Source organism: Rhodnius prolixus, unplaced genomic scaffold (genome assembly GCF_049639745.1).
Source record: "Rhodnius prolixus isolate KJV_2025 unplaced genomic scaffold, Rpr scaffold_1, whole genome shotgun sequence".
NCBI classification, from domain to species: Eukaryota; Metazoa; Arthropoda; class Insecta; order Hemiptera; family Reduviidae; genus Rhodnius; species Rhodnius prolixus.
Genome location: NW_027411581.1, coordinates 10,547,897 through 10,572,874, shown reverse-complemented (window position 1 = coordinate 10,572,874; position 24,978 = coordinate 10,547,897). Strand labels below are relative to the sequence as shown.

The window sequence follows — 24,978 nt, the reverse complement described above, 5'->3', positions numbered from 1 at the left end:
TGAATTCATTTTCAGTGATTAAATCACATAGTATAGAAAAGAAACTTAGAAAGTTGAAGTCAAAGCCTCCAAACCAATTTGATGAATTGATTCTCACCGAAAAAGATGAATATCAGAAATAGATTGGAATTGAAAACGAAAATAAGCTTAACAAATACAGTTACGGAAACCAACTATATTTATTCCCTTTATAGTCAACTCATTTAAATTTTAAGAAAAACAAATAGTATAATACAAATAATTTTACTTACAATTCTGCTACCTCTATTAATTTCTTTCTTGATATCATACAGTAAAAATCCCAAAAGACCCTGCCGATCCGTTCCTCTCTGTACACCTTTAGACGCTAGTAACTGTTTAGAAAAGAAGTAGTTAAAAACAGCACATAACAATTGCATTTTATATTAATTAAATAACAAATCTAATTGACGTACCAGGCAAAAATAGTGAACAGTAATATCTGAGGTTTTGTAAATTTCACCAAGAGTAAGTGTATCTACAATTCTGGTATTACAGAAACTGCAAGTTTTGCCCTTTGGAAAAGATTCTAATTTGGTATACACCATCACTGACTCCAATTCTAAACACCAGAAAATTTTTATCATTAACAGGAATACTATCAATAGCAAAAATAATGGTTTGGGCATTAAATATTTCCTAAGAAAGCAAATTAATGAAACATTAGATTAATTTTAGAGTATTAGTACAAACTCGTAAATTTATATTTTACGAAAAAGTGATCTTTCAAAAGTTCTTTGTTTTAAATTATAGATCATAGTTAAATTAATTTTAAAAAAACAAGAAGTAACTTGTAACAATGGGCAAACAATGTAGTGGTTCTTGCATTCTAGCAGATACGTAATCTAATTTGGAATGTTTCGGTACACTGGCTATTCAAAATATACTGTAAATTAAATTTTTATTAACCCTCTAGTACTTCTTCCTTGTTTATTATAAAAATGCATTGATTATCTTTTTATTATTGAAAAATTTTCGAAAAACACTAAAAGAAGTATATTTTCAAAAAAGTACTTTCTTAAAATGAATCAGATAACTTTCTGATTATTTACATAATAACTATAAATTTATTAACTATAAGAAATATCTTACATTCTGATGAATTTAATTTACACACCTAAATTTAATCACATCCAAGACCGTTAATACTTATACTTAACTCTTGAAACTTGTAACCGTAGTGTCTTGGAGCCAAATACTCAAAACAAGCTTGCAACAATTTCTCACACTTCATATTCCATGAAAAAAAAAAGAGTGAAATTCTATTATTAAACTGTAAATAAAAATGAAATTTATTTTTGAAGTTTTAGATTTTTTTAGGCTGGAATCTTTCAAAATATTCATACCTGATTTAAAGTTGGTAATCATCTACAGCTACTGACGCAGAATCTTAACTTTGAATTCAATATTCAATGAAAACAGAAAGACGTTACGTTGAATTTTACAAATCTGAAAATAAAAAAGTAAATCTCAAAAATTAGTAGTCATTATCAACATAAGTTCTAAAAATATAAAGGATATTTAATCTATATTTTACAAGGCAGCATTGTTGCTCCAACATAAGAGTATTAAGTGTTGCAATTGCAAATATTTTTTAAAAAATGTGTGCATACGTACTTTTATTTAATGTTGAATAAATTTATAGTGTATTAGCACATAATGAAATTGGTTGAAGAAGCTACATATTTCATGATTCTTCACGAGAAATGAGGTAAAAAGAAAGACCTAGTGAAATACTTAAGTTGAAGATTTACGGAAAATATTATTGCATTGATACATAAATTAATTTTTATTCCATCAACTGTATGGGTATATAAGTAATTTCATTGTAAGATCCTTTAAAGATTTTTTTCTTTGCGAAATGTAAATTGTTTGTATTGGCTGAACTTGCAGCCTATCTACAATTTTAGCCCCCTTTGTAAAATCATATATCGTAGATTGCAGCCGATGAGCAGAATTCCAGACAACAAAAATGTTAGCTATTCTTAACACCACGACGAAAGACAACCATAACCCAAAAATCTCCACTTTCCACTTGTTATATTGTTTATGTAGTGAAGGTTATTTAAGGCTACCTATTTGTTTTGTTATTTGTAGCAACCTTTTCTTTTTTGAATATCAAATTTATTAGGTAATGAACATAATGTGTTTTCAATAATGAGTGCCACAGACAAAAGTAAAGCCAAAAGTTACAGAAAGGATTCATCTGTATCACAATCTTTCACATTACCTACTCCTGCTACACATAGGTTAATATTTGAAAGATTTTTTCCGTATAAGTTATTTTTACTAGTTTAGTTATAAAAATTCAATTTTATTTTTTAGGCAAACATGTATGTCCGCAGCCGTTAAAAGATATAGATATTTACGAAGGCTACTGAAATTTGATCAAATGGATTTTGAATTTGCATTTTGGCAGATGACTTACTTATTTATATCTCCTCAAAAAGTATATAGAAATTTTCAATACCGTAAGCGTATGTATCGTGATGAATTACTTATTTTAACAACAATGGTAATATTAAAGTCATTGATACTAATATGTTGTAGAATGATAGGAGTGAACTGGTAACTGGCATCCCATTCCCCCCTTTCTCTAAATTATTTATATTCTAGTGAATCTCAAAATTTTTGTCAGAGTGAGAATAATTATTTATTTTTCAAAATAATTTGCTGTTGAAAAAATCTGGAATTTTCCCGATTTATTTTTGTTTCGAACAAAACGTTTCTTCTCTAACCAAACCCTCAATCCGGGGTAAATATTCACAAGTATCCTTCGGTAAAATTTTCTTAAAACAAAATTTTAGAAAAACAAATTAAACAATGTTGAAATCTACAAAATTTATTCAACGATTGAATTTTATTCAAACGATTTCTTCAAATTTCGAATTGAACATATATTATAATTTCTATTATTTATGCACTGTGAATGAGGCCGCATGTTTACATTTCATCAACCCCATCCTCTTTCCCACAATTTCCCTAAGATGGATATTCTGGAGAAATATTTCGAATCAAAATTGTAGAAGTATGAGCACATGAAGTTTTTAAAAAATTCGTTTTAGAGATTCCGATAAAACCTTAAAAATGTTTTTAGTAAAGTGGCACATCAGGTTGGTTTTGTCTAAACGCTTATTTATTGTCGGGCTCCATGATGACTTTTAGTCAGAATATCAAGATTGAACCTTCTAAATTTTTCGTCTTTGAGATAAGTTTACAACACACAGATCTTTTTTCGATCATTAAAAACTTAAATTCCTTGCTGGTTATAAGGGAAAGTAAACTTCATCTTCAAAAATTAAAAAAACTTGCTTTTGTATATTGCTTCTATTTTATTAGGACGCTAATGGCTAAATGTTAATTAATTTTTGTTGATAATTAAACATGTATTGCTTGAAAAAATGTGCCTTCTTTTTTTTAAATTTAATTTTTGTGGGGTATCAAATTTTGAGAGCTGTCAATGATTACCAAGTGGTTGTACGTATGTATATAAGTAAATGTGACAATTGAAATAGTATCTTGCAGGCCCTTGATTGTACTTGTAAAGATTTTTTTTCTTTAATACCACAAAAAAAAATCACCTCCAATATGCGGATTTAAGAATCACAATATATTTCTTTCAGATTTACTAGAATAAATTCACTTTTTTTTCCTTGTGGATTCTTTGTATTTTATTTTATAATTTTATTATGTTTAGAAATGAAATCACAGTTTGCAAGAGATGACCCTGCGTTTTTTGTACTCTTGCTCATGTGGCTCGTTAGTAAGTATTTGGTAAGTTAAATTGAAATGTTTATAGTAAGATTGTATGGTTATTTATTCAATAAATATTTTATTTTTAGTTTCTTCGATAGGATTCATATTTGTATTAGGACTAAGTGCCAGTGCTTTCATTAAATTTCTTCTATACATACTGTTTGTCGATTGTATATTTGTAGGACTATGTGTTGCGACAATTCTATGGTATGTTATAGTAAATTTCATGTTAAAACTGCATTAAATTTTAGTCATATTATAAATTTACTTTTCTTTTCAGGTTTGTAAGTAATCGATACTTAATAAAACCGTCTTGTAGGGGTCAAGACGTTGAATGGGGTTATGCATTTGATGTGCATCTAAATGCATTTTTTCCTCCATTAATAATTCTACATGTTGTACAGCTGTTTTTTTATAATGGTTAGTTACGTTTAGAACTTCTAGTGGGTAATAATTTGCATATTATGACGATGTTTTAATTTTTTCTTTCAGTATTTATCAGTCAAGATTGGTTTATATCTAGGTTGCTTGGAAATTCTTTATGGTTCATATCCTTCACATATTACATATATATAACATTCCTTGGATATGGAAGTGAGTATACTTCAACATATTCTTAATATTGAGTAAACATATACATATATTTCTGATTTTGACCGCCATATTAAGATTTATCTTGATTCTGACCGGTTTCACAATTTCTTCTGAAAGTTTAACTCACTCAGTTTTTTTTTATTGACATCTTTGACATGTACTAAACTCTAAATAAGAAAATTCTAAAGAAGCATGGCTCGAAGGATACTTTCAAACCTAGGTACTGTCCAGGATTTCAAATACCTATTTTTTCATTTTCTACACATTCATGTTTTCGAAGTCTTATTTGACTTTCATGCTTTAGGAAACTTTATTTTCATACTTTCACTAGTCTACAAAAGTTTTCTAAGTTTAAAATTTTTTTGTACAAATGCAGTATTTTGGGTAGTATGTCCCTCATGACTTTATACACATCATCTTGGAGAATCGACATCATCACCAACAGACTTACTCTTGTAACAGACAAACTAACTAAATACTACAACAAGTGGAAAATTAAAATAAACCGTGACAAGACTGACGCCATACTCGTTACTAAACGCAGACCTTTTCTTAACTGACAAATTATATATAACATTTCTCTGATCCCGTGGTCTAACCAAGTCAAGAACCTTGGCTTAACGTTGGACAACAAACTCACTTTCACTACACATGTTCTCGACAAAGTAAACTCAGATAAACTGACTACTCGACTATTTCCTTTACTCTCACATGACTCGAAAATGATTGTGCCCAACAATCCTCCTTTACAACCTGGTTATGAGGCCGATCTTTCTCTACTCCTGGAGCCTGGCTTGTAGTAGTAACATCAAGAAACTCCAGACAACACAGAAAACATTTCTCTCTCTCGATTAATAAAATACTTATTTAGTACTTCTCGACGTACTAAAATTGACTCCGCCATGAAACTACATCCATTATCCAAGGTACACTCCTATATCCAAAATCGTCAGTGTAACTCCTTCCCTACAGACACAAAAGAATGAAATATATCCTTCTCTAACTTCCTACACTAGCTGCAGGTTTTTCCTGCATTTTCTAACCACATCTTAAGCTCTCCGCATACCATTGATATGAAGGTTATAATGTATTTTTCATTGGCCCTTCTTGTTTGTATTTATTGTTTATACTTATTATTTATCTATCTATCTCTGACAATCGTAACCGTAATTAACAATTTTCTTAAATTATTTTCGTGATTGTTTTACTAAATTGGAGCATTCGCTTTACCTAAATATAGAAATATTTGAATTACTTCAGTCTTTTCATTAACGCGTTTTCTATCTATTTTATTTACATACGTTTAATTCCCAAAATAAAGTACGAACCTGAAATTTATCTTTGTCATCAGAATGCGCATAGCACATTATAGAGTAATGTATAAATTTTTGTAATATTCCATTAAATTATTGTTTTTCTTCATTAATTTACTTTTCTTGTTTAGGTTTGCAGATATTACATAAAACTCAGCTGTTTCTAATGCCAATATTTTTAATAATTTTTGCTTTCATATTATCGTTAATATTTCGGTGGAATGTTACTGAATCAGTAATGAATTTTTACATGTATAGAGTGATGTAATTCACATCGAATATAAATTTATTTAAATTGTGTATAATAAGAATTGTAATTATGTAAGAATTGGTACTTTTTTTTAATATCTCAAGTACGGCAATAAATAAATGATGTATAAATGCCAACGTATCGAAATATTTTATACTATTTAAGACCTAAACTTACAAAACAAACTTTTCAATACAATAAAAAATTAAAATGTGTATAATACTTTATATGAACCAAATATTTAAAATGTAACAGTTCAGGACATTTAATGACTACATCTATGTATAGTATAAAAAAGTAGTATGTGCGGAATATATGTTGCTTAGAGCGTGTGTATGTGTTCTGGTAAAATAGATTTTATAGGAGTAGAAAAATGTATGGAATTCCCAAACCATTGTAATACTTGACTTAAGGTTTTTTGTTTTTTTTTTTAGAAAGTAGTTAATAAAAAATAGGGGAACTAGTTAATGAAAAAAATGTATATATTGAAGAAATATTCGACAAACTCAGTCCCTTATTACAAATCTACCGCTGTTAATAATACGCATTCATAAAATTTTGCAACCCCCATATTGACCTTTTCAAACTTAAATGGAAGTTCGTAAATTCTACTGAAAATTCTATCGTATCGGGTCTAAGCATGGACCAGCCTGGAGCCTTCGTTTTGCAGACCTTGATAGTAGAAACAAGCTCGACCTTTCTCGCTTAGTTCTTGTTCGTGAGATGTAAAATCTGTAAGAATCAGAGAGCTAAGCCAGGAGCTGAAGCCAATTTCAGATATTATTTTCATAATAACAAATGTACCAAACATTTGTGCTTGTTGAAGCTTGGGAGATATTTCGCGTTCTTTTCTGAGCAGAGAATTTTTCAAGAATTACTTTAAATATTTAAAGCAGTTCTGAAGATTTTTTTTATAAACCGGATTATATTAAATATATATTGCTTTTAATGCCAAACGATTTGTAGAATCATAAATTTTAATGGAACAGTAGGGTGAAGTTCAGTATTACGTCGGTTCAGAACCTCCTCTTCTATTTTATCAGAACGTTGCAAATAAGATCATAAGTACTAATTTTTAACAACTGTCAAAAATAAAAGAAAATCAAACATCTGCTCTAAAGTACTAGTTGCCTTTTTTATCCGAGTTTTTCAGACAAATTGCTGTTTTCCACGACTTTCTTTCAAAAGGTTGGAACAATTTTTATTTTCTTAAACTACGTTTAGCCATTAACGCTTACTTTTATTCGCAAAGTTTTCATATTTTTGTTCTTTTATTTAATCTCAGGATAGAGGAGCTTATCTGTAAAGTGCCCCTCTCTTGAGGTGTGCCCGGTTAGTGCATTCCAATTTTGTCCAAATTTTTACTGGTTATTCAAGGTCAAAAATAAATTGACACGTTTTTGGCTGTTAGGCCAAACTTAGGGGCCGAAAAAAAAATTAATCAGAAAATTACAAGTGGCTTTTATAAAATAACAATTTACTCCTTAACCATCTTAATGGAATTTTCTACATGAGCCGCTTGTGCAAGGGGTTTAGAAATTAGCAACTGAAAGGCTAGAATAAAATATCAAACGTCAAGTTGGTTTTTCCATGTGAGTCGTTTTTAGACCAGGGGTGGCCAAGCCAAATGATCTTGTGGGCCACTTTGGAAATTCATTATAAGCCTGCAGGCCGCTTATAAAATTATATGTATGTACATCTATTAGATTGGACTACTACAAAAAATCATAAATACATATAAAAACCGAAACAACGTAATGAAACAGAAGCAGTATTAGATGTATTTGTCACAAACACTACACTAAAAATGAAAATATTCCCAAAATAACCGAATTTTGCAAAATTAGGATGAATCTCGCGGGATACAGATACATGCAGCCCACTTGCTGTCCAGCCCCGTTTAAGACGAATTGTTTGTTTAAAAAACCTTGCTTTTTTTTTTTGGCGCATCAACAGCTGAGGTCATTAGCGCCCGGAGCTTTTTCCAGTGCACTGCCGGCCTCCGGACAGTGTTCTCTCGTTACAGACAACACTGTCCATCACCGGACAGTGAGCTGTAAGAAGCTCCTAGGAAGAGAAAATCTAAGGGTCAGCTGCTGGATTCGAACCCGGGACCTCCGCGTGGAAGTCCTGTATGCTAACCTCATAGCTAATCCCTTCCCTTACCTTGCTCTTTGAATATGACTCTGTGGAGGTATTACACGAAATATTAATTTATTTACATTTTTTAATTATTCTATACAAGCATGGCAGTCCAGTAAAAGTACCTTTACGTCTGCTAGTCAATTTCATTATGCATTCAACAAGTTTATTCCAAATTAAATGTTCTAAAGATTTACATTTCTGTTCTGGGCTAATGCTGTCTCAACCACTTCTTTAAGCTAACTGAATGCCTCGACGATTGTCTCTCAAGTTCGTACACATGTATGTATGTATATATCGTACATGTATTTCAATGACGTTAATTTGAATAATTTGTGCAGGAAAATTGTTTTTAAGACCTTTAGAGATCGGTAGAATAAGGGGTAGGTTCTTCCGAATGTATAATGTGCATATTACATATTAACTCTTACACTACCTTCCAGTTTCTCAGCGATTCATATTTCTTGGCATTTTTCTAGACATTGAGATATAATAAAGAAAGCATGATATTATCTAAAAGTCTTTCAAAATTAAAACTTTTCATGAGTATACTTAATACTAAAATACACTTGTTGTGATTGGAGTTTTGATCAAGTACAGAATCGGATTGTGATATGGATGAGGACCTTATCAAGATCAATATCTGAAAGAAAGAATAAGAGAAATGGCGGTAGACTTCATTACATCTCACAGTTTTCAATAAAGCAGAAACCTAGTTGCGCATGACGCGCTTTTGATCATCGTTAAATAATAAACGAAGAGAGTTGAAGATTTCAACTATTAAAAAATTATACGCTTGCTATCTTTGAGAGGGCCACCTTTAATTATTTATTTAAAAAATCTGATAAAATCAGGAAATAAGAGTAGAGAATTTTTCCGTATACAATCTCAAAATTTGTCTTTAACAAGCAACAAATTAAATCTAAATTAAAATATTACCTATTAAAAGTAAATATACAGTTACAACTTGAAGCTCCATGTAACTTTTAAAAATTATTTAATGACTAGAGTCAATGATCAACCCAATTCAGCTCAGTTTTTTCTTGGATAACCTTTTCCGTTGCCAGGGTTTACAAACCACCCCTCAGCACTTTGTAGCAATTGGTCGCTGATTACAGCTGATAATATAACTTTGTGCTGTTTGTTTATAACTCTCTGTGAATAACCACTTTTTACATTAAAATCCAGGTAATTACTCATTCTGAATAGTTTATTTTATAGAAAAATTAATATTTCTGAAGTAATATGTAATTATTTGCATCCACTATTTGAGCCTACAATAAAATGTAAAAATATTGTTTTTTTTCAATGAATTGGTAAGTCTACCGTTTAGATTTTGTGAAAGATTGTATTCATTTTTTACCCCCTAAAAGAAGAGAAATAAACGTATAACTTAGTTTTTTACACTAATATTGTTGCACTAATCAGTCTCTTTAATTTAATTGTATTTAGGTGTTAAATGAAATTGATTGATATCTTCACATTGCTAAGATAGCGTATTGTTCTCTATTTGCGTGCCTTTTTATTACTAAATTTTTTTCTCTTTCCTACACTTTTTTTACAAATGAATGATTTTTTAAAAAATCTGTTTTTAAGGATAACATTCTATAAATCCAGCTACCTGTTTTCCCTGTAAGGAAGTGCTATTAGAAGAAATGGATTTAGGTAAGAAATATTTTTTCTGTCCTCCGTTTCAAAGATGATTACAAGATTAATTACTAATTTTGTAACTACAGCAGTTTATTTTTATTCATGATTTGTTTTAGGGAACTCTAAGTTTATTACTTGGTTAAAATCATTTGAAAATACTTAAAAAAATGTACGTTGGATTTCTGAATTTCATTGTAAACAGAGGTTCCACTGTTTTTTGTACAGTAGGTATGCTAAATTTTTGTCAAATGTTTATGAAGAATTGTTTCTTAGGATTTCTAAGCCTGCTAAAATACATATTACATCTGCAACACACTCATGATACTCGAAAGGGCGTGCAAAGTTAGTTTACGTGTGCAACTATTTGGTTTTAGCGAACCCACATTCAAACTTTTTTCACAAACATACTCAGAAGTATGAAACATCTTCAAGTATTTATTTAGTATCTATTTAAATGTAATATACTCAAAATTTAAGTTTATTTTCATACATTATAAAGGTAATGCATCTATACATGTTTATTTCGTTTCCTGAGGGTATTGTGTTGATCGTACAATGGGTGTTTAGAATTTACTAAAAAAGAACCCTTATCGTTTATAAAAATATTGCTGCAGCAAGTGCTCATGGCGCCGGAGGCAATCAACTTAACTTTTTGATACCAAAGAAAAATTATTTCAGTCAACAGTAGACCCCACGGTTTGAAAGTAGTCAAATTTAATATGTTTAAAAGATTATTTTTTTGCGTATTGGATGAAGTTGTGAGGCTATGGTAACAATGAGTTCAGAGAGAGGTGGTGGGCGGAGGAAAGGCGCTGAAAGTCAGCAGGCCAACAACCAGTCATCTAGTATCCCTAGTCACGAAGATTCACCTAACCACCTAGTCTATGCCAAGGTAAACTTCGATAAGAACTCCCAAATATAATTATGTGAATTATTTTCAGTATTAAAAGTAATGTCATTTTTATTAAGATGGAAGCCATTATAGAGAAAATGCAAGATGAAACTTCAGGAGTTCCAGTGAGGACTGTAAAAAGTTTCATGACTAAAATTCCTTCAGTGTTCACAGGTATGTTCATTTCATTCACTTTTAATATCCTAATTATTTACTGGCAAAAAATATTATTTTTATTATTTTCAGGCTCAGATCTTATACTTTGGATGATGAAAAATTTGGATGTGGAAGACCAAGGTAACCTTTTATTCCTTGTTAGTATAAAAGTTAAAGATAGTCGGATTTGGATATTCTAAAGATCAGATTCTTTAGACCGCAATAACAGTGGCAAAATTTTTAGAATAATTCTTTTTCAGTGACGTTACTTAACAATTTTTTTTTTTTTTCAAAAGTCATAGTTCTTACAAGAACTGGAAAATAATTAGTTATCGTATCCCTCAAAATAAGTGTAGGACTTTCCAAAATGAACGCGCATTTCGTATTCTTTTATTTGAATCCATATCGAATCGATTTGCTTTCTAGATTCTTTTTAATATCTTATCTCGAATTTTTTGGTAGTTGGTTATAGGTCTTGAAAAATTGTTCATCAATTGTCAAACCTACAAACTAGTGCATCGAAGCTGCTGAACAAGGCACGCTTCTATACTGAAATGTTTGACAATAATTATGAAATAAAGACCTGATATTCTTATTTCAAGACAAACCTTCCAAAGAAAAAGTCAAGAGGTGAAAAAAAGATATTGGGGTTAGGAACTGTTTTTAAAATAATATAAAACAATATGTTATAAAACAGCGATTTTTCTGAGAACATTGCGAAGTAAACCCTTATCTAAAGTTCTAAAACTATTTTTTTTTCTTTTTTTGTGGAAGCAATGAACCTGTGGGTTATTATGCCCTGTACTATTTTCACATTAATGTTAGTTGTGTAGAAAAAAAAACTATATACACAATAATAATAATACATTACTTGGCATCCAAAAATTATTACGAACAGTTCGTAAGAATTTTATTAATAATACTATCTACTAGTTGCTAATCTCTGCTAGGGTAAAATTCAAGAGAAGCGTATTCTTGCTTAGAAAGTGGCGATTAGCTGAGATCTGGGGCGTCGGAATTCAAGCCATATCGAAAACTCTGATTCTCTGTTTGCTAAATTAGTACTATTTTATTTTAACTATATGTATTTCATTCTTGTCTCATAAAAATATGTGTCTGCTTAAACCTTAAGACTAACCGTGTTATTTCTTTATCTTTTTCAAAACATAGCTCTTTTATATATCTGTGGATGGGGCGGGTATGCTAGTATATTAATTTTAATGAAAATATACATATTAACGGTAATTTTTTTTTTTTCATAATAATCTTAAGGTTCCCCTGTTGTTTTTTTTATACAGCTGAAGCTTTACATCTAGCTCATCAATTAGCCTCACATGGGTACTTATTTCCAATTGATGATCACATGTTGACTGTAAAAAATGATAACACTTTTTACAGATTTCAGGTACTTATTTGATTATTACTTTCTCTTATTTTTGATTAAGCATTGTGTTAATAATAATTAGTGGTTGTTTCTTTCAGTTTAGGATTTCAATCTGGAATTTTTTTTCCATATTTTTATATAATTTTATCCAGGTTTTTTGGTGGTTTGTTTTCCATTCTTCTTGGATTATGTACCTGTTTTCGTTTAAATTTTTTAACAATAAATTCAGAATACATTTGAACACACAAAGGTGTACCTTTTTTTTAAAGAAAATCAGTGTCAAGGCCGTTTACAGAAAGGGTCAGGGAAGGCTTTCATAATGTGCCATTTTAGAATAGAATAGAATAGAAAAGAAATTTATTATTCTGGGACAATTGTCCCCTAAGAATAAACACAGGTACAAATAGAGGCCTTAATAGTTTGGCCTGTGATTGAATGAAAATAAATAAATAAATATTTACAAAAAGTGAAAATCAAAATAACAATAAAAATTAAGGAAATAAGTTAAAACAATAAAAATTTTGGAGGAAGCTGGATAGAAAGTAGATAACTGAATAGACGGGATTTAAAGATAGAAAGGGTAGGAGCATGGCGGACACATGATGCAAGGAGTTCCAGAGAGAGGTAGCACGTATTAGAAAGGATTTGTCAAAGGATGAGGTACAGTGAGAGGGAATATAGAGATCAGATAAGCGAGATCTAGTATTACGGGAATGGATGGAGGATTTAAACTTAAGAAGTTAAAAAATATAGGAAGGCCTTTGAGACTGGATGACTTGAAAAAGGAAAGTAGCCAAAAGATATTGGCGGCGATAGACAGAAAATAGCCACTTCAACTCATCGTAGCAGTGCGAAATGCAAGAGTCTCTGGAAATGCTGAAAATAAATCTTATGAAGCAGTTCATGAGGCGCTTGAGCTTAGCTTCAATATCACCAGAAAGTCCGCCATGCACTAATCAACCATGGTCGAAATGGGGGAATATAAGAGAGGAAACTAGGAGTTGCCGGGTCTTAATTGGAAAAGGTGACGGGAACTTTTAGTGTCATGCACGACTTTACAACCTATAATATTTTAAGAATTACAAATTGATAAAAACTTAGCGACCTGTAGAGAGAGAAAATGCATGAGTATTAATACAGATTGAGGTTCACGTAGAAATATATGTTTGTTAAAAATATATTTATATCTGCGGATAACGTTAAAATTTCGTATCCTCTAGAAGAAAGAAATTTAGATTATGCGAATTAAAAATATAATTATAATAATTATTATTTTTACTATTTATCAGACTCTATTATTGCGGCTAATATATTTTATTAATGGTGTACTTTGTGCATATTTAAAGGTTTAAAAATAAATAAATTGCGTGAATGTTTCTACCATTACTGAATACTATTAATAACACTATTCCGAAATATTGACTTGAGGGCTAAACCGATGAGTATTTACTGGGTGCCAGAAAGTCCATATCCTAAAAGAACATAATTTTGAGAGGGGCTATGGTTAAGTGCGCATTTAGACTTTTTGTTTAGTATTGTGTAGATATTTTTCCCCCTTTGAGAAAATATGAATTCTTGGTAGTTTGAGAAATCGAAGGTTATTAAGTTAAATATTTATAGCCTTTTTTAATACATCAATTATTCATGGGCTAGAGAACAAGTGGTAAAGGAGAGTATTAGTTCCTGTAGTACTTTCTTCATGTACATGCACAGCGAAAAATTAATGACTTACTTTCATTAAAAAAATTCGACAGATATTGTTTTATTGAATAAACCTTTCCAATACTGTATTTTTTTTTTTACCAATATGACAATTGGCATATTGCCATTTGTCGTTTAGAGAAGAAATTAGCTGCGTGGTTAACGAATACTGGTTACCAACGCGGGAGATCACGGATTCGAATCCAGCTACTGGCCCTAGATTTTCTCTTCCTAGGAGCTTATTTCAGGTGATTGGCAGAGTTGTCTGTAACGAGAAAACACTGTCCGGTGGTCACGTGCACTGAAAAAATCTCCGTACGCCAGTAACCTCAGATGTTGACGGACCTTAAGTACGAAATAAATGTGACATTTGTAACCATAAACCTCTTTCATTTTTCCCCTAAGAAATATTTGGTTCTAACTTCTGATTGTGCAATTTTTTCATTACTTATGATGCTATAGCATTCAAAGGAAATAATGATCAAGTGAAACCTCAAAGAGTGCTCTCAATTGTAATTCCTGAAAATAATAAATTATGAAATTAAACAACCAAGAAAACTAGAATTCATCTAAATCTCTTTTCATCCTAAGACGATTAATTGATTAATAAATTAGTAATAGAAGTTAGATAATTAATAGCAATGCATTTTTTTTCTCTTCGAAATTTAAAAATTTATTATTTTTATGTTGATGCTGCAGTTTGACCCAGTATTATTTATTTAGTTATAAAAATTATGATGATGGTGATTATTATTATTATTATTTCTAGACACCATACTTTTGGCCATCCAATTGCTGGGAGCCCGAAAATACAGACTACGGTAATTGAATACTTTGAGTTCACTACGTTTTGTTCATACTTCATGCATGACATTTTACATTGCATGTGTATTTTTGTTTTTGTTTTTCTTTCACAGAATGATATTTGGAAACTTATATTTACAGTCACTGTAACTGTAAACGACCTGAGAGACAATTCATTATTATCGTATAGCATTATAATTTTATCTGCTAGTTGAAGATTAATTTACCAAATGAAGAGTAAATTTCATTGCGTTTATATTTCGTTCTCCACCCTTTTATTAAAAATAAATCATGAATTTATATTTTCTTAAAAACTTAATGAATTGAACCTGCTGATCTGTAAAATTTTATTCTCTGTCGTTAAATTTATAAACTTCAAAAAATAAGATAGCGCTGGACAAATCAGATTTTTCCAAAACAATGAAGATAAAACATTCGATTAATTTAAAGCGTTAATAACGATCTGCAATTTGAGAATTAATTAGAAAGAAACTTAGGTGGAAAGCTACGATGGCAGATCGGTTATAGACGAGGATAGCAGAGTTAACATCGCACTGCTGGGTTCGATCCTTATTATTATTTGTCTTAGATTTTATTTAGTGTATTAAAAAACAAAAGTTAGCCTCTGTTTAAGAAACCTAATTGGTAGTTGAACCAATAGGCAGTAGTTTACAGTTTCATTTCATGTCACTAAAGAATGTTAATTGTACTCTATGTAATTTATTTCATAATTGATTTTCATAAGAAGGATTTGTATAATTATTTTGGCTGCTCTTAGCGAATATCGGGAACATTCCTCGAGCCTCAACCCAGTTCCTCTAGCGGTCTCCTCTAGTGTAGCAATGATTTCTCTACTTAATGCTTGTTATGTAGGTAATATTAATAATGCTTATTCAACTCTACACATTATCACTGCCGTCTCAATAGTACTGTTTACCTTAATAATTTGTTTAATTATGAAATATATATTTTATACTTAAAACACAACATTGTTTCAGGAACAATTTATTGTTCTCTTCCTTTATCTTCTACCTTTTTTTTTGTGGTAAATTTGATTTTAGTTTAATAATTTTGTTATTAGTCTAATATACTTTATCTTACTCTAATATTAAGATAAAGTTTTCGATTTTGAGATTTCACTTAGCTACCACCAGCACCAGTTGATCAACCGCATGGACCGCTTCATTGAATCCATTTTCCAGCTTTTTAAGATTTTCTCGTTAACAATTGTGATTACTTTTTTTAAACTTAGTGCATTAATATGTAAATCCACAACTTTTAGTTGAATCTGGGAAAGAAGGTGATTCCCTCTAAAGTACCTTTTTTTCCATATTTTAGTTGTTATAATGTAGTTGTCACATTTGGGAGGGAAAGTATATTGATAGTATACCAAGTTTAAATAAACTTTTTCAACTGGAAGTACCTCTTTGCTCACTAAATTGTTTCCGTTTTTGTGATTTCCTCTAAAATGGCTCCTACGATTTTCAGCAAACTACATACATATATTAAAAATGCATAGTTTTATATATTTTACCTTTATTAGCCTTTTAGAATAATTCCTTTAAGAGCAGTTTACGGGGCGGGTTGGGCTAGGTTTCCCTTTAACGTATATTTCTCTGTACAACTTTTAATGTTGGTTAGATTTCAATATGATCAAAAGATTAAGAGTTTTAGAAAAATTTGTGAATTAGAACTATATTTATATTTTTATTATATTAGAATAGTGATAATATAAAGAGGTATAAAATTTCACACCAGATTTTATTCTGTTTTAATCACATTCATCTGAAGAAAGCAGGTACCAGTGACCACTCACCTAGCCTAGCTGTATACCTTTGCAAGGTTTTTAATTCACTTGTAGATCTGTAATTTTTATTTGAATCAAACTTAAGACAATTATGAAGGAGAAGTTGGGTTATGCTTTCCAAAAAAATAATCATGCATCCTTACTGTATGTTGAGTTAGTTTTTGTTGATTGCAGCTGTTTATTTATGCAAGAGAACAATGCAGAACAAGACAAGATTAGAATTGGCTGATTACGAAGCAGAAAGCTTGGCTAGATTGCAAAAGATGTTTTCTAGAAAGTGGGAATTCATTTTCATGCAGGCAGAAGCCCAAAGTAAAGTTGATAAAAAGAGAGACAAACTAGAACGCAAAGTATTAGATTCTCAGGAACGTGCATTCTGGGATATGCACCGTCCAATGGCAAGCATTCATTATTAACTTAACTTTTCACAAATTTTAAACATTATAGATTTTTATACAAAAAATTATTTCGTCACAGCCTGGTTGTGTGAACACTACTGAGTTAGATATAAAGAAAGCTTGTCGAATGAATAAACCTGCTAATAAGAACAATGCTGCTTCTGTTTCATCAGAACAAGCTATTGAGAATTTGATGAAAGAAGTAGCAATGCTAAAGTCACGTTTGGATCGGTCTAATTTTAAAATGTCAAAAGTTTCAGAATCGTAAGTGCCAAAATATATCTGTGTATAATGTTTAAATATTTTTTTTAAATGAACTGATTAAATTCATTTAATACATTATTTTTAGGTACATCAATTACTACGAACAATATTCGGAATATGATCCTTTCTTTACACCGCCCGATGTTGCCCATCCTTGGGTGACGGATAATCCAGATTTTTGGGAACAAGAAAGAAATGCGTAAATATACATGTTTACTATCTTAACTATATAAGCGGATATTTATTGTAGTAAAAAACAAAATAAGATTTTTGTTTAACCCTGAAGGCAAAAAGGCAAAGATTTATTAGGATTTGTTTATATCTTATTAACTAAAGTGTGTGGTACGTCTTTGATGATTTGCCGCTTGTTGATTTTTTAGTAGGTAGCTAAAAAAATTAAGTTTCTCTACCTCATATCATACACTTTTTTGTTGACCTTTTTTTTTCCCACCTTATGGCCCTAATAACCCAATGCATACCTTAGCATAGGAATTGTAGCTTTTCTTGATTAGGATATGAAAGTAGGCCACTATTGCGGAATATAGTCAGCACTTAGGCTGTCAGATAGGGCTGGCACAATAAGCCTCTTGGGGCTGCGGTGACGTGGGGCGTAAGTCCCGTCCTATCTACTATTCTCATTCTAATTCTAGGCTGTTAATCGTATTACCTTAATTATTACTACTGGTGACTGTGAAACAAAATTTATTCATCTGGTTTACAGTTGAATGGTGTAGTTCACCCAATAAGTTTTGATCAAAATTTGTTACCAGAAATACTATTTTATTACATAGTTTCAGTTTCATGTTCTTGCGAGATTGTCAAAAAAGATTGAAAATTAGCTAATGTAATTGCTTATTTTAAAACTTACCTTCGCATTTTATCAAACTTATTTTAAAATAATAATTACTTTTTAAAAAGTCATTACGAGTAAAAAAGAAGTATATATATAAATATAATTACAACGTTCTTAGATTAAAAAAACATTTTGAAAAAGTTGTGTATGTCTACCAAAAAGCTTTTGGAGTTAAATGTTACTAGTAAAAATCCGCACTGTTTGCGCTAACAATCCAGCGTTGATGACACTCTTTCTTCCACGCCGTTTTAGTCAGCTAATTAGTGTTTATCAATTAAGTTAATTTTTATATTTTGCAGTAAGGATATAGCGGCTCGAAGAGTTAAGAGGTGGGCATTTAGTCTTCAAGAACTTTTAGCCGATACTGTTGGAAGAGAGCAGTTTGCCAAATTTTTGGATAAAGAATTCTCCGGAGAAAATTTGAAGTAAGAAAAAGAAAGTGAGGGGGAAAAATAAACATTTCACTAGTTTTCAAAATAATGATAACTTTCTTTTAGATTTTGGGAAGCTGTTCAAGAATTGAAAGCTCTACCACAATGCCAAGTCGCTGATAAAGTTACAGAAATATGGAGTGAATATTTAGGGCCTGACGCATCGTGTCCTGTCAACATTGATTCACACTCTCATGATGTTACAAAAAAAAATATGATAAAGCCTGACAGATGGACGTTTGATGCTGCCGCTGTAGGTTACTTTGTTGTTGATACTAAAATTATTAACTTTGTTTTTTTTTTGTTTTAAAATAAGTAATTATTAATAAAATTATAGGCGCATGTATATCATTTAATGAAAACGGACAGCTATTCTCGATATCTTCGCTCTGAAATGTATAAGGATTTTTTACAAGGTTCTAAGAAGAAGGTAAATTCAACTAATTCTTTTTTCATTATATGTATACATTTATTTCTACCGCTTCATTTCATAACTTAGTGTTTGCTACTTCGCTAATTTTGTGCTTTCTTTGGCAACTTCTTACTCCGGTTTTTATTGATATTAACTTCATCTTGAACATTTTTTCGCTTTGACATCATTGTTTCTTGATCATTTCGATGTAAAATGTCCTCCACAACTGCTACTCATCCTTTAGCCAGGTTTCCAGATTTCAAGAATTTAGGTTCTTTATAGAATTATATATCCTAAAAGATTAACAAATAAGAAATCGAAAATAAACGCGGACAAATAATCAGAATTAAACAAAAAAAATTAAATAAATGCTAATTTGTTCATTATTGTTATTCGTTCTTTGTTTTAGACTTCAATGAAAGGAATCCGTTCTATAGTGTCGTTCTCCGGCCGGAAAGATGCAAATTCCTAATGAGAGTTACCAAGAAGAGGACTTCAACAATGAATATGTTTTATTTTAAATAACGTTTTCTGGGAAAGTGGCATCAATCAGCTGTTGAAAGAAGCACGGACTTATTTGTACATCTACCCGTAAATAATTTTATTTATTATTCCCACTTCTAATTTTTCACCTGAACCAAATTGTAGCTTTCAATGATAAATTTGTGCTAACATATATCAGTATGAATGTTTTTTAAAACGGGATATGATGTATAGTAAGAAAGCCTTTGCAGCCTTTGTAAATGATGCACTGATGTCTTTCAGAAAAATTTACCAATAATATAATTATAAAATATAGTTGAATTGTGTAAGTTTGATTAGCCGAAGTCATATTTCGTGATAAAGACAATACGGGTAATATTTTAAGATGACAGCCATTACTTGCAACAAATTAATTGTATTAAAAATAAAATGGTTCTGTGATTGATCAGCAATTTTTATAAATTTATTTTTTAAAAAACTGGGTTAATAACCTATTGTAACCTAATTTACTTCATTATTTGCATTTAGAAAGGGCCCATTTAATAGTTAATATTATTAGTTCATTAGTAGGGGATAAAAAATATTTACTGAAATGACTTGCCTTTTTAAATATAAAAAATATAAATAAATTTTAAAAAATCAAAATAATAAAAAGACAAATCGGTTTCTAGAATTTTTGATTTTCTTTTAATATACTCGCACTCATGGTTTTATATCTGTATAAACATTTACTTAAATATGCAGCCAAAATTTAATTTATTTTCAAATATAAAGATCCTGTTTGCAATTATAATTTAGCAAGCTTTGCCGATATTATTTGGAGCGAATCAATATTAAACAAAAGTTTAAATTAGTTTTTAATGATGTTTTTACGTAGTTGAGTTAAATGAGTTAATATCCTTGTTGTGCATTCTGCAGTTAGAAATCTCGGTAGAATTGTTATGAAAGCATCCATCTTATTCCTTGTCAGCTGCAAGATTTGCCGCCCTCTAGCCGTATAGAACAAATTATGTATTACAAATTGGCCGATATAGGGCCTTAGAGCGACTTTCCTTTATGAACTGTAAAAAAAAGTATATTTAATATTTCTGGCTCTTTTTGTTTAAACATTTCTTTGTAAGGATATACAATTTCAGCCTGCACCTTATCAAAATGTTATGAATTTAAATTTTTTAATGGATTATTTAAAAAAAAATGCCAAAAAAACTAAATTAATAAAAATCTTAATATTTGTACACCATTTATCTTATATTCATTAATTTAAATCTTTTGCACATCTTTAATATGTTAAATTTTTAAAACCAGAGTGTCATAAATTTTCAAAGAAAACTTATATTTTTGAAAAACATAATGACTATGAATGTTTCCTAAAATGGTACATTCTTAAATCAATTACGCCATAAAAAAATAATTACTATCCTATTTAAACTTAGATTTTATTTTAAGGGAACCATTAAGGGAACACTAGATATGAGAAAATAATATTTGTCTCAAGACCAATAACAAGTCTGCGTGCAATAAAATATCTTAATCCTTGTTTTTAAAGTATGTGCAGTCTCTGTTCATTTCACTAAGTAGAATAAACAAACCTTGGCTTTATTTTATGCTGATGCCATATTAAATAAAGAAATTGGTAACTTAAATTTTGTAATGAGGAAAAAATATTTCATTAAATTAGTGTTTTCTAGCCTCAATTGTTCTAGTGCATAAATAAATTAAAAAAGTTATTTATTATAAAAAAGGAAGAACTCTTTGGCTATTTATTTTTTTAATTATTTGTTTGCTACACACGTTATTTCTTTTAAAGAATATTTCCATCAAAATTAATTAGAAAAGTATAGATTTTGATGATAGCGTAGCTATTAAAATAGAAAATTAGTAATTGTTTAAAGATATAAAATAAAATTTTTTGTCTCTACTGTGAGATTTTCCAATAGTGTATAGATACTAATCCAATATTGGCTATAATTTTTTCTTGTTGTGCTGCTATTTCAGTTAGTTGGTGCATGATATATTTTACATATGAATTAAAGTTTCAGTTTTTTAAAAATATTCTATCCACATTTAGAGATAAATGCAGGTTTCTTAGCTGAATGTTGGTTTACAGAGAGAGATTGGTACTTTAATAATGTTTATGTAACATCTTTTTAAAAACCCGTATAAAATACACATTTTAATAATTTTCCTTATTAATGCCATCGCCAAAACCAAAACAAACAAGAAAAACTAACTTTTGAACTTATCTCCTATGGTTAGGCATAAAAAGCCAAGTGTTTTTAATTAATAAATTAATGCAGATCAAAAAGTTAAATTTGACTTTAGTCTAATAGTATTGCAGTAATGTGTACTCTCTTTTTAGTGATAAATTGATAAAATTTCTAGAAATTTGCTAATCATATATATAATTGCATTTGTAAGAAAAGGCAAAACTAAGAAATGACATGAATAAAGAGAAAACCTGATGTTAGTCTTTGAAATAAGTCTATATAGAACTAGTTTTTGCATTAAAGGAACTTGGTAGAAGGTCATTATAACGCAGTCGTGAATTAGCTAGTAAGATTTATTCTAGAGGTCGTGAAAACTGTTGATTTCGTAAAAAAGAATAATAATGAATATTGAATAACAGAAAATTAAGCTAATATATCTCACATCTTGTCTTTTTTGAGAACTCTCTATGTCGAAGTAGGACCTAAGTCTTTTGGCAAATCATGCTGAATTTCATAGTTTATCACCCCTTATAAAATTGTCCTATCGGACAAGTTTATTTATGCAATGATGCACAGCTATGCCAGTTAGTAGTTTAGCACGTGTAATAGAGTCAAATTAATTATTTAACAAATTTCAAGATACTATTATTTCCTAACAATCTAATTCAAGTCTTAATGCATACTAAGAGTTGAACTTGATTTACAAATCAAGTATAAATCATTTACACGATAATATATCTACTGCCATTCAAGGAACATAAAGTAAAAAAAAAAAATGACATAAATCTACCAAAATCTTTAAAAATTAGCTTAGGTTATATAGTTCTTGTTTTGTAAATGTAATAATTATAGTCTCGTCAATTTGTAATATGTACATAAAAATTAATAACATAAAGAAAAAGAAATAATCCAGTAGATAAGTATGATATTAGAACATTATATAAACTAATAAATATTAGCTTAACTTAATAAAAAAATACCTAAAGGGAATATTTATTTTATTTATTTATTTTTTTGTAAGTGAAGAGTATTTTAAATGTTTATAAATCTGTTTGCCTAGTCATTTCCATTTTTAAAAGTTAACAAACACTTATTTAATCAATGTAAATAATGCGGATGTAATATAAATTAAACTTTAGATTGTAAAAGTTGTGTAGAAATTTTACAATGTAGAAATAATAAATTTTCCATTATAAACTTATATCTAGATTAAAAGAAAAGATGTAAATTGAGTTAAGTTTGAAAGGAAAAGTGAACTTATTACATAAAATAAAAATAGTTATACTGAACATGGTTTCAATTAAAAATTTTATTTCTTATTGTTAATAAATGTTTTTTTACTTTAACTCAGGAGCATTTTACACATAGTCCAAATATTCCATCCTGGAAAATTCGATTTAATATTTCAGTAAATTATTTGATTGGAAAATTAATTAGGTGATATTAAAAAAAATCACATATGTTCTGAAGAAAACTGTACTATAGGAAGAAAACTTCTAAGTTGAGCGAAATTGGATCGATTGCGATTAAAGAACTTGATGTTCATAACCTTCGAAGGAACAGACGGCTCCCAAGGCAACGTTCTAAACTTCGCGATTTCAAATGCCATTCTAAATAAAACCAACAAAGCAGAGAATAAAATTCTTTTCATGTTTTTCCTAGGCATAAAGTTGTTAAATAGGTGATTGGATCTGCAAAGTGTTCTATTGTTCCTGCTAACAGTTTCTTATTTTTTCACTAATTTTGGTTTTTAAAATTGGTTGAATAGTGTTTTTCTTTTCCGACCTATTCGCGTAGACTTTAAATTACATTTACCACGTTTCTGCACCAATACATGGTTGTGACTCTTCACATAATCAATTTGTATGCTAGAAACATTGCGAAAAACTTAATATCTAGACCGATTCACCACTATGATTAAGTAAATTATAATTAACCTATTTAAATAAAAAGTGACAGAAACTTTTTTTGAGAAGATTTTAAAGTATACTGGTGATGTAAAGAAAACAGATTTATATATTTAAAAACCAATTATAATTTGTAAAATAAAAAAAAACATTTCAGGCAATAGAGCCAAAGTAGTCATAATGAAGAAAACTTAGTTTTTGAAACTAGTGATTCTATCCAAGAATTTCTTCATTCCAACAACTTGCCTTCATTTTGCTTAACAGTATTGAAAGAAGTAGGAAGTAGGTTGCATTGGTCACTGTAACTGTTCTTTCCACGACAAAGTTAATGTATCCAAATACATCATTGTATTTAAATTCATTGTAATTGTTTATTTAGATGTGATTAATATTTTAAAATCAATGTCGGTTGGTCAGAGCACGGGAAAAAGTTGTAGATTTTATAAATAAGTATTGAAGAAGTCTTTGTACTTTCTTACATTTCGGACTTTATAATTTTCATGTTCAGTTTTAGATGGGGCGTATGAAAAGAATCCAAATATCTTGATTAATGTTTAATATCTAGACCGATTCACCACTAAGCCTCTTTCTGTGAATATTTCATAAATGAATTCTTTTAATAATCAGTGACCTTAAATTGATTTTATTCGGAAGCGGCGTTATTAGAATTCTCACAATCTTTTATTAACTTTTCAATTTTAATTAACTTTATTTTTTGCCCTTTAATATAATAAATCCTTACATTAAGGCTAGTAATAGGCTCAATTTTGGCCAAAGGCCAAAATATTTCAATGTCATTTAACATTAAAATAATTAAAGCACAAGCATTTCATTACATAAATTTTTATCTAAATATTAAAAATTACGGATAAAAAGAATACTACTTAATGCGGGTAACAGTTCAATTTTTTAAACAAATTATTTTAAATTCCTTTAGAATACTATTGCGTAAGAATTTTAATAAAATAATAGAATAATGAAAATTGATTGTAAACATACATGCGTATTATATTGTTAGTAATCTGTTCAAAAGAAAAAATTAAGTTAAATCTAAGTAATGTGGAAATTAATTGTAATAATAAGCAAAAAATGTACTTAGCTATTCAACTATCTTATGTGAACGTTAATTTTAAGAAGTTAGAGCTGAGAATTATTTCTGATATTTTAATTTTTAAAAAAAGGTTTACACTGACAAATAATTTGTAGCTTATCTTTCTTGATTCAATTTTTTTGTCTTCTAATAAAAAGAAATCATAATACAATCAGTTCAACAATTCCTTTATAATCACCTAAATGTTTAGTGGTAGAGCTATGTCTGATTTCATTTTGAGCAACATTTTTCTGTCACAGCTCATGTTTTTTTTTTTAGAATAGTCAGTAGACATATGCAGTGTTAATTATGTGGTTGAATAGAACCCAATAAAATAATATTGAGTTGTTTATTAGTAAGAAGTTGTATTTCAATTGTCAAGGAAACTGGCTACACAATATCATGGAATAAAGGTTTTAAAAAATATGGTTTTCTTTTTATTGTAATTATATTTTTATTTGATAAT

The 24,978-nt window shown here is 29.5% G+C and overlaps 3 protein-coding genes and 1 long non-coding RNA gene across 10 annotated transcripts in view; 2 read left to right on the top strand and 2 right to left on the bottom strand.

Annotated features, from left to right (window-relative positions):
• The window catches only part of LOC141446065 (E3 ubiquitin-protein ligase PHF7-like), a 12,645-nt gene extending 6,798 nt beyond the window's left edge, over positions 1-5,847 (bottom strand). The window contains exons 1-5 of one of the 3 annotated variants that reach the window (XM_074112454.1): positions 5,697-5,847; positions 1,365-1,467; positions 1,111-1,246; positions 435-580; positions 252-353 (exon numbers count right to left, since the gene is read on the bottom strand). In XM_074112454.1, the coding sequence (XP_073968555.1) occupies positions 252-353; positions 435-566 (234 nt within the window). In that variant the 5' untranslated portion in view covers positions 567-580; positions 1,111-1,246; positions 1,365-1,467; positions 5,697-5,847. Of the gene's footprint in view, positions 1-251; positions 354-434; positions 581-1,110; positions 1,247-1,364; positions 1,468-1,635; positions 1,775-5,696 lie in introns of those variants that run through there. The other 2 variants (XM_074112460.1, XM_074112457.1) reach the window with 2 other exon arrangements.
• Positions 2,125-6,873, top strand: Unc50 (Unc50 RNA binding protein). Its single transcript, XM_074112683.1, has 7 exons — positions 2,125-2,267; positions 2,344-2,495; positions 3,716-3,781; positions 3,861-3,981; positions 4,055-4,194; positions 4,267-4,368; positions 5,813-6,873. Exons 1-7 carry the CDS (start codon positions 2,176-2,178, stop codon positions 5,947-5,949), a joined length of 810 nt encoding a protein of 269 aa, XP_073968784.1. The 5' UTR covers positions 2,125-2,175; the 3' UTR covers positions 5,950-6,873.
• On the bottom strand, positions 5,899-9,160 carry LOC141446304 (uncharacterized). The gene is made up of 2 exons (XR_012453621.1): positions 9,013-9,160; positions 5,899-8,716 (listed from the first exon to the last, which is right to left on the bottom strand). It is a non-coding gene; the product is annotated as an uncharacterized lncRNA (long non-coding RNA).
• On the top strand, positions 9,109-24,938 carry RSG7 (Regulator of G-protein signaling 7). 5 transcript variants are annotated; one of them, XM_074112392.1, is made up of 15 exons: positions 9,109-9,261; positions 9,670-9,738; positions 9,840-9,947; positions 10,480-10,615; positions 10,693-10,789; positions 10,862-10,912; positions 12,070-12,176; positions 14,626-14,677; positions 16,642-16,865; positions 16,945-17,129; positions 17,215-17,328; positions 18,282-18,407; positions 18,480-18,666; positions 18,751-18,843; positions 19,235-24,938. In XM_074112392.1, the coding sequence occupies exons 4-15, from the start codon at positions 10,490-10,492 to the stop codon at positions 19,295-19,297; spliced, it is 1,425 nt and encodes a 474-aa protein (XP_073968493.1). In that variant the 5' UTR covers positions 9,109-9,261; positions 9,670-9,738; positions 9,840-9,947; positions 10,480-10,489; the 3' UTR covers positions 19,298-24,938. The 5 variants fall into 5 exon arrangements, with proteins under 5 accessions (XP_073968493.1, XP_073968475.1, XP_073968485.1 ...); XM_074112374.1 differs by having other exon boundaries at positions 9,840-9,951; XM_074112384.1 differs by having other exon boundaries at positions 9,840-9,951; positions 10,454-10,615.
• Positions 24,939-24,978: the final 40 nt, after the last annotated feature.